Source organism: Ahaetulla prasina, chromosome 3 (genome assembly GCF_028640845.1).
Source record: "Ahaetulla prasina isolate Xishuangbanna chromosome 3, ASM2864084v1, whole genome shotgun sequence".
Lineage (NCBI taxonomy): Eukaryota > Metazoa > Chordata > Lepidosauria > Squamata > Colubridae > Ahaetulla > Ahaetulla prasina.
The window spans coordinates 39,270,947-39,281,398 of record NC_080541.1 but is presented as its reverse complement, the minus strand read 5'-3'; the positions used below and the strand labels follow the sequence as shown (position 1 = coordinate 39,281,398).

The 10,452-nt window shown below is 38.5% G+C and overlaps 1 protein-coding gene across 1 annotated transcript in view; it reads left to right on the top strand.

Annotated features, from left to right (window-relative positions):
• The first annotated feature begins 4,434 nt into the window (after nt 1-4,434).
• STMN2 (stathmin 2) overlaps nt 4,435-10,452 on the top strand; it is a 41,853-nt gene continuing 35,835 nt past the window's right edge. Inside the window, exon 1 of the mRNA XM_058176229.1 lies at nt 4,435-4,524. Coding sequence (XP_058032212.1) covers nt 4,479-4,524 — 46 coding nt within the window. The 5' untranslated portion in view covers nt 4,435-4,478. The remainder of the gene's footprint in view (nt 4,525-10,452) is intronic.

The window sequence follows — 10,452 nt, the reverse complement described above, 5'->3', positions numbered from 1 at the left end:
TGAGAATTACCTTCTGTATTTTATTTCTTTTTTCCACTTTCAGATATCATTTTCCTGAGGCGTAAGTAAAGAAATGACAGATCATATTAACATGAGAAGCTGCAATATTTATCCAAATTAGACCTAACTTTAAAATAGCTGATAAAGAGATCTAACGAATGCCACAGATTCTTTTAAAAAAAGGCCCATTGAGGTCTGAATTTTGCCCTGGCAGAAGCTAATCACAGTTTTAGGGAAAGCCTATAAGACAGGAGCTTCTTATCTAGCAACCTTTTACTCAACAGAATATTGTTTTAGATGTAAAAGTTATATGTTGCTATTATGACTCATTGTCATGACTCCATCAATATCTTTTTAAATACTCTTTAAGTCATCCAATTTGTCAATCATTCCTACATTTTGTGGCAGCAGTTTTTTTTAATATATGTGAAGAAGTACATCTTTTTGTCTGTTCTAAATCTACCATAATAGAACTTCACTAGATGACCTTCAGTTCTAGTATTCCAGGATGGAAGGAATGCTTACTTTCCTTGCATCTGAATTTTGTTCACTTCATTTATTTCTCCTTATTTGTCATTACTTTTAAATTTAAAAAAAGAACATTGCTAGCTGCGTCCAATACATCTTGTGGAAGGACTTCATCCTCACTTTTGCCCTGTGTACCATTAAAGCATGGCCAATCTGCCATCAACTCTTTTAATTCTCTAACACTAACAACTATGCCATTCTTCCAAGGGACTATAATGGATGAGTTATCACCACCTCTTTGAAGATTTGTACAGCCACATTTAAAAGCCTCCATTTTTGTATCCTTTACTTATAAAGAATCAGTTTAACTTCTTAATTATTTAATTTTCTCTATTTGCATTTTCCTACTTTACATTGTTCTTTTGTGTTGACCAGAATTGAATATATTATTTCAAATGAATCTGTATCATGATATTACAGTTTTATAGACATTATAGATTTTTATTTGCTATTGCTTTCTTAATTATCTGTAACACATATTTCACACTCAAACCCCAATTCATCATTTCATTGCCAGTTTTAGGTTAGTAGGGTGAGACAGGCTTTCTTACTTCCTTGTAAGTAAACACTTCAGCTAAATAGTTCAATTGGCATTTTAACAGCTGGAAAACGTACATGGTTTTTCAGTACCAAGGACAGTTCCAGGATTATCGCTTTCTGAATGGCAATTCCTAATCACAAATAAATTACTATGACTATTTTATTTGATGACTGGATCCTTACCTTATATTTTAGCGGCAGGATTTGACAAAAAAAAAAACCACAAAGAAAATTTAATGACCCACTTTCCCAATATCACAATTAAGTAAAAGATGGTATCATTCCAACTGAAATGTTGCCCATTTTAAAATATTCTATTTGGATTTTAATCCTACTGTAATTTTTTTTATTTTATTTTTTCACAACAGTATACATAAACATTGATATAAAACAACAACACATTATAAAAAGAAAAACATATATATAAGCAAAAGTATGCAACAACTATATTAATTTGATATAATGAAAGGGAACAATAGGACAGGAACGGTAGGCACTTTTGTGCTCTTATCAGCAACTTCTTTTTTTTTCTTAGATCCAAGGAACTTGTTATAATATAACTTGAAAATTGCCTCAAAATGTGTGAAGATATGAATTCAGATTTCTTTCATAAACATTAAAAATACATTCATTACACAGTAGCAACAATTTGATTCTTCAAAGCCAATTTTGATTCCATTACTTAAATTAGAGATAGGAAGCATTCAGATGCTTTGAACTACAATGCCCAGTTGTTACTGAGCTTGTATATTACTCACCATGGACTATCTTTCCTGCTTATTGTTCTCTTTTTACCACAATGAGTTGTTGCCAGTGAAAAGCCCCTATTAACTTTAACAGGTTTTATCACCAGAAGCCTGTTTTCGCATCAATATTCTGCAATGAACAACACTGGGGTTTCCCCTACTGATTCAAAGAGAGCTCTGTGTATAACATAGAGGGGTGCAAGGATGTAAGCGGCTATTGAAGTGATGGATACTTGCTGCATCACCTTGTAATGTTGGACCTTAATTATCAAAGTCAGCCTAATCCAACTGAATACCTTTCAGATGTTTAGGGATTACAATTCTAATAATTAATGCTTTGTGAATTCTACTCCCAGTGATCTGAATGCTATCAAACTGGGAAGCCTGGTCTAAGCTCTTTCAAATATTTTCCTCATCCAACTGTGTGTGTATGTGTGTGTGTGTGTGTTTGTAAAAGTAGAAGCAAAGATTAGTTTATATCCTTCAAATTTAAATGTCAGTAGATTTATGGCAACTTCTGTGAAACAACTGAGCAGCATGATGGCCTAGAGATGAAGATGATTGCCTCTCACTTGGAAGATTGTGATTCAATCCTAGACAGCAACAGATGTTCTTCTGTCAGGCAGGGTGCAAAGAGAAAATATCTGCTGTGAACTCCACATAGATGTCCAGAAGGGTGACCAGTAAACGCTCAGCTCCATTCAGTCACCTCAACTCTGAATTAAGGGAGTACAGGATCATAAAAAAGGGGGGGATGTGTGAAGTATCTATGGATGTCAAATTTCCAGTTATGGCCACATCATGATAAATTTCTTCAGACAGTGCTAAGAGTCATGCATTCCCATTGTTAAAGATCCCAAAAGAGATTCCCTATTTTCAAAACTTCTTAAATAATGTATCATTTAATCCAGGTCTTATATTTGAAACACTATATAGTCCACTCACAATGGAGGCAATATTTAATAGGAAAGAGGATGCATAGCTAACATGTTTTGTCTGTAAATGATAGTTTATTTCTTTGAGGATTGCATTTGGATGCGTGTATGAATCTAACCTTTCTTTTCAATGGTCAGAAATGATTGTGTTTACTCTGAAGAAATCTTATCTCAAGAGGGAAGAGAAGAAATGAGACAGTACCAGAAAGAAAGTGATGAAAAGATCATGTTGGAAAGCAAGGCTGAAGTTACTTTAGCCCTATTTGGATTCAGCTTCATCAACCCAAGCCAGGTCTCTTGACAAAAAGAGAAAGATTTCTCATTTTGACCTTGGATTTCATTGTAGTTAGATGTGACAATGTATCTTTCTCATTTATTGAGCTGGAGAAGAGCATGTTAGATGAACATGTTAAATCAGATAATATATTAGAGATGTAGGGCCGCGGTGTGGCTCAGGCTGTAAGAAGCCTGTTATTAAAACACAGCTGCCTGCAATTACTGCAGGTTCTAGTCCCACCAGGTCCAAGGTTGACTCAGTCTTCCATCCTTTATAAGGTAGGTAAAATGAGGACCCAGATTGTTGGGGGGGGCAATAAGTTGACTTTGTAAATATACAAATAGAATGAGACTATTGCCTTACACAATGTAAGCCGCCCTGAGTCTTCGGAGAAGGGCGGGATATAAATGTAAATTTTTTAAAAAGTGTCTTGAAGGAAAGGACAATTTAAGTCACTTCAATAACAGCGTCATCTTAGTCCTCTCTACAGTTAATTTAATGGTTTAATGTTGAAAGGAGAGGGCAAGAAGGAATATCTCAAATTCATCCCCAGCTAGCCTAGCTGAATGATAATTAGCCTAGTTACTACTTCTCTGTACTCCAGTAGAAAGAATACCAACTTGTCACTGCCACAGACAGACAAAATGTGAAAGTTAAACCAAGCAATTATTCTGTATTTTGTTATAGATCTAAATTACTGAAATTAAGTCCCCCATGCTTTTTTTTTTCAAAAAAAAAAATTTATGACATACCTTAGCGATACAAGAAAGAGAAGACAAAAGCACTGAATGCTTGTGTTAAGAAATAATGTGATCAGTGTATATCCAATCTTAATGAAATTCTGCAGTACTGGGTTCAGTAGGCCCTATTCATGTTAAAGCATGCCTAACATTTTAGCCACAAATATATTTTATATATATATATATATCCTTACATATAGATACTGTATAAGCATCAGCATTATGCAAAGTGGATAAAAGGAAAACAAACAGCCTTTAAATTGTCCCACTTCCCCTCCTATTTCTGTTAGTGCCACAAAATTGTCTTAGAAGGCATTTGTGCATGTTTTACATCTAGCAACAGCCAGATATTTCAAGACCAATAGGTTTTTCTTGTAGGATATTAAGCTCTTGACATGGAATGTACTATCAAAGCGAAAGCAAAGGGGGAACACAGCACTCCAGGGCCAATTTCCATTTCAAACTGCATTCTGGCACTTTGTACTCCAGCACCAGAGGCAGATCAATATTTAATACTCAGAGAATCTGTTTCTGCGGGAGTCATGTCAGGGGACCTCTCGAGCCAATCTGCTTAGGCTGAGAAGTGATAATTATTCATGGGCTCCTGCCTCTCGCTCCTTCTTGTGCTCAGCCCCGCTCTGCTGACTCAGTGCCTTAGTCTCCTCGCGCGCGCGCTCTCCCCACTGCTGTAGCTGGACTTCTTTGCCTTCGCATGCTCGGAGCTTCTGTAGCACCTACAATGGCTAAAACTGCAATGGGTAAGGCAAACCGAGCGTTTCTTTTCCGGCAATGAAAGCCTCTCTCTTCAAACCTTTTGCTTTCTGCTGTCCTTGGTGCTGCATTGTATTTCTACAAGGGAGAATTATTATTATTATTATCATTATTATTATTATATTGTTATTATTATTAGCCTTGGTTTTTCTAAAAGCCAAATGGGGAGAGGGCTAAGCAGTCGTGATCTATGCTCTACTTAAAGGTATTTTTTTTTAAATCGATCTTTTTAATAGCCTGATTTCCAAATCATTTCAACCGAAGTACTTGGATGCCGTCCGACTTAAATCTTAGTCGTGTTTTCTTCGATTTAACGTCGGATAAACCAGGGGTCCCTTTAGGGGCTTAAGAAATGCTCTTCTGGAGGACCCCTGTGGCAGACTGGGGGGTAAGGTAGAGCAAAACAGTAAACTTATTGTGTGTTTTGGGCTGGCTCGTTTCCAAGCACTCCCCATCGCTCGCTCTGACCTCCGATTCTGCCCAGGCGCTCGGGTGTCCGCCGCCCTTTCTCAGAACCAGGGCGAGCGACTTTTGCACCGGGTGTGCTGGGGAAAAGCTGGCGAGCCGCCTTCCCTAGCTATCCCGCCCGCCACGTGGATGCGATGGAGACAGACAACCTCTCCTTTGGCGAGGGTTGTAGTAGACGCGTTGCTTTCGAGTGCCTTTGGGCGGCGGGGGGTGGAAGCGAGGCGTGCGTTTGTGTGATACTTGCTCTGTGTGTGTATACGTGTGTGTGTGTGTGTGTGTGTGTGCTTGTTTTTCGGCAGCAAAGGCAGTTAGGGCTGGGGCGGCGTTGGCGGGCAGGGCTTTGTGTAAGGCTCGCGCTGAGCCCGGGCTCCGGGCGTTCCCGGCGAGAGCGCACCTGCAGAGTTGGACGCCACCCGTTCAGGCAGCCGAGCACAATGCAGACCGACCCCACCCATCTCGCCGCCGCCGGCGCGCCACCGCCTCGCAGGAACCCCAGGGGAACTCGCCCCTCCCTTCTCTCTCCCCCCCCCCACCCCCAGCTAGCGAGAAAGACGCACGAAAGGAGCGGAGGACATCAAAGCAAATACTCCGCCTTCTCTTAGCTGTCTTCTGTGGCACTGATTTTCCCGAATGCTCTTGCTGGTTTGCTGCATCCATTGGTGCCGGTGTGCAGCCAGTGTGTGTGTGTGCCCTGAAGTAGGTCACTTGGATTAGCCTCCTCTTCCTCTTCCCCTCCTCTATACAGCAATCGCCTACTCATTACAATGCCTTCAGCGAGTTTGGACTTATTTTGTCTGACTAGAGCAAAAGCTCGCGCGCGCCCCCGCCCCGCCTTTATTATTTTTTATTTTTCCATGCAGACTCAATAAACCTCCGCCACACCCCTGGACTGCACGCTCCCGCCCTTTGCATCTTAGAAGGGAAAGGTTGCGGTGCGCCAGAGCGCTCTCCAGGAATCGGGACTGCAGGTCTGGGAGTGTCAAAATAATCCGCTATGCTTTACCAATGGGGATCAAGATCCTACCTCGAATCCTCCAATTTAGCCGAGTTTTGCAAAGCGCAAATGGCTGAAACGGCCTCTTTTCTTGTCCCTCCAACCCCCTTTTCTCTTTAGCTTTTATTTTATTTTATTTTTCCCTGAGTCTGCAATAAAGCCCGTGGAGAAAAGTGATACTGCAGTAAAGGGTGTGGTGATTCTCAGGAAGCACAGAAGAGAAATGGACTGGCTAGCATAACATCAGACACTTGGCAGACTTTTTTTTAAAAAAAATAAAAATAAAATCCCATCCCTTCCTCCTTAAGCATTAAGAAAATATATGGAAAGAGATGTTTTCTCAGAATACTAACTTACTAAGTTGGCCCACCCAACCCAATAACTCATTAGGGCACAATTGAAGAAAACATCCGTTTCCCTGCACTTGCTTCCAGGAAACAAAAGCCTTTGCACAGATGTTGTCCTCCTAGATGCATTCAGAATGGATATGGGTGCCCACAGATGCCCTTTCATTCAGTATTGCTCTGTTTTCCAACCTGGTGGAAGAGGGCTTTGTTATTCCTGAGGGTAGGGCACCAGACAGCTGCATATGCTAATGCAAGCAGTCAGGAGCCATCAGGTTCTGGCCAGCCCCGCAGTGCTTGCTCACACCCATTCCCTTCCCTCCCCAATGCAGCAATCCAGAAATCAGTATTGATAATTTGACCTCCTTGGTCAGAGACTGATCACAGCAGGAGGCCCCTTTTCTGAATTTGAGCACCATGGTTAAAAAGACTCCTGGAATACTGATGAGAGGCATCCAGAGGTCTGCTGATTAATCGATCCAGCTATTCCGTCCTCTTGCTATTATATGTAAAAGCAGCTATTTGTCCTGTGTTCCTTGGATAATTAATTGCATTACATTATAAACAACAGTTTCCATTTCCCCCCTTTCCAGTAATAAACACTTCATTCTTAAATTTCAACTGGGGGGGAGGCTTCTTAGGGGAAAAAATCTTATTATCTAACTCATCTAAATCTGAAATAACTTATTTTCCTATTTACAAGCAACATCCGGCTGTTCCCTTTCTTTCTTCTATATATGGGGATGACTACTGCTTTCTTTTTTCCCCCTCCCCCGATGGTGGTTGGGTGGTGGGTCTAGGTCCTAGGACTTTTCTCCTGAAAAGGGATAAGGAAGAATCTGTTAAATTAAAATTAAAATCTTTGGAAAATCTATTGGGACAGCAGCAATGATGTGGTATTCAATCTACCGGCAACTGGATAATGAGTGTTAGGGATTAGACAAAACAGAGGGAGGTTGATTTTCATGAAGATGGAAGTCTGTAATTGATGCATCTAAAAGCAATTACTACAATTACTTACAATACACAAAATGTGCTTCTAGGGAAAATTGAGTAATGAACTGATGAAGACATAGATACAGAACTTATAATAGCTTTTACCTCATTCATGATGCAGGGCAACTGTTTGCCATGCCAGCTATGTGGATTCTCACTCTTGCAATGAAATCCTCCAATGAACTATTATGTTTTGGTGCATTATTCTCAAAGATGGAAATATTGTCCCCTGGAGCAATTTCAGTTAAAGCTATGTGTGTCCATGAAATGGGAATGCTTTGCTTTGAATCCCGGCAACAAATCATCCTATTCCAGAAGTTCTGCTGAACCATTTCAGGTCAGTCATCGTTTAGTTAAACCAAAACCCAGAACATCTCAGTTGTTTCAGGTTTCAGACAAAACAAAAACCCAGATAAGGTGAGAATGGTAATGTTCTATGTGTCTTCTTTCTCTTCCATAATATTCGGTGCAGCATACTCCCATCTGTCCCTCACCTTTTTTTTTCTTCAGTCATCACCACCAGTGTCCCAGGGTAATATGTCACACCTGCTTATCCCTCCTCCGCTACCCACCAATATCCTTAGCTTTCCTCCACTCTGCAACCACCATTTCTGGCTTAAAAAACAGCCCTATTTCATCCAATGCATGGATCAAAATACCAGACACAGTTACATTGCAGTTTAGGCATGGACATCTCAACACTAAATATTCCATGGAACAATTTGTGCAAAGAACTCATGCACATCCCAAATACTTAAATGGTGAAAAAAGGAACCACAGTGCACAGCCTTAAAGGTATTTCTTTGTGAAATAAAAGGGAGGAAGCATCTAATTAGAACCAGATTTAGCTAACTTAACATTTTACTGCCAACAAAAAAATTGTTATAAAGTCTCTTGATAGGAATGTTACATGTAGCTATCAGTTACCTAGAATTACTTTGCACCTTGTTCAGGAGTGCTTGCTGGGAAGCTTGAGTGAGCAAAATTGCGATAGCTTCAAAAGCTTGTATCATGAAACATCAGTAACAAACATTCAGAACCAGGTTGAATGAGACTCCCTTCTTAGAAAAAAATTATTTTTGGTCTTCTAAGGCAGGTTAAACTATTGTTGTTTCAGTACCTTTTTATTAAGCAGTAAAGAGAATGGGATAATGTGATGTATGGATTAAATTGTGATGTTTTTATCTTTTGTCCATGTATATTTTTCACTTTTGGAAACCTTTGAGGTTATGAAATAGGAGTGCCTATTTGAAAAGGGTTTTATTTGCCATGTTATGTTTTGTTGCTGATTTTGGTCATTTGTAATATTATTTTCCAAATTTTTGAGATCCTAATTGCATATTCATATTTTCTTCCAGACTGTCCTAATACACATAATAAGCAAGCTCTAACCAAAAATGCACCTTTATTTTTGTCCACTGATATACTGTAAATAAGAGAGATTTAAACGTGTGATTTACTTTTAATTGAAATTTTATTTTATTTATTTATTTGTCAAACACAGCAGTATATATAAGTATAAGCATGAAATAACCATACGAATTGGATACAATCAAAGGGAACATTAGGACAGGAAGGGTAGGCACGCTGGTGCTCTTAAAGTTTGAGTCATTTGATAAAATATTTGGTGCTTTAGGGCACAGCAATGAAGGTCCTCGACTCAATTTCACAGAGTCTTCCATCTAATTTCAAGAATCTTCTGCAGATAGTTGGGTCCTCCAGCAATTTGAAAATTATGATACCATAATTCAGTCTGACTAGAAAACTATTGAATGGGCAAAGCTAGCATAATTTCTCACTTATCTTATGCTGCTCTCTGAAGTTCATATTTATAACATGCTATAAGTCTAAAAAATTATGACATTGATTTTGAAACATTTTGAAATTTCTTTCAGTTCTATATAGCTGAATATGAATTCTAATCTATAAGACAACAAATTGATTGAATTTTTATCTTCTCATTTCTTCTAAACCACACAGCATTATTTCCACTATGATTTATAGTAGACTGAGAGATTAAACCAAATTGCTATAGCAATGGATATCAAATGTTTGTTTAACTACAGATCTCCTCCAATTACATAAAAGAGATGGATTAACAACAGCAGAAAGTGTATCCTGAGGATCCCAAACCATTCTCAAGCAGGATACCTCCATATTGTTTCTTTCTCCTCAGAGAAGCTTATTTTAGAACAAAGCAAAGCAGGAGGCCTTGCAGGAAGTAAAGGCACCAGTTATAGTTATGCTCTGTTTAGGTCACCTGATTGACATTGAGAAAAATTCTCAACGGAAAATAAAATAATTGATCAGTGCTGGTAAATTAAATCTAAACTATTCCAATATAAAATCAAAGCAATCACCCATCAAAGAAAAATATGCTGATATATTGTTTTAATAAATCAGATATGCTTTCTACTTCTTTCAAATTGCCACTCCTTCCCATTCTCGAATATATAAAAAGCATATTGACTGTTTTTAAAAGAGCATAAATGATTATCTAATAAAACCTTAGTTGCTTGTTCACATTATCAATTATCCAATCGAGCTTGGTCAGGAGTATTTCCTTGGAGTCCTATAATTAAGAGTCTTTTCCCTTGAAATGTTTCAGACAGAAAGTATTTATTTTTCCAGTAAATCTTGCTTCAGTTTTAAATCCAAAAGAATATGATAATAGTTGGAGAGCGTGTGAATAAGGGCAGGTTTCATGCCAACTCACTTATATTCACATTAGATCTATCCGAAAAACTTCATAAGCAACAAATCATTTTTACTGACTTTTTGCAATATAGCATTTAAGAATTTTTAAAAGGCTGAAGTCCTATATGCTGACAAACCTCTTGTTGAGGAAGCTGACACAGATGCAACTTTTGAGGAATAATCTCATGCCTACAAATTTTATTGATAATAAAATCTGTCAAGCTACAGTTATACAACTAAATATACATGTTATAAATATACATGTAAATTCTTTCAAAGGAGAATTAGCTTGGCAACCCATTATTTTATTTTATTTCTTAGAATTGTGTACTTCTTTCCTTCAGGAACTCAAGGTGGCATACTGAATACCTCCTTCTCCACTTTTCCTTCATAGCAGTATCCCATGGCACTGGATT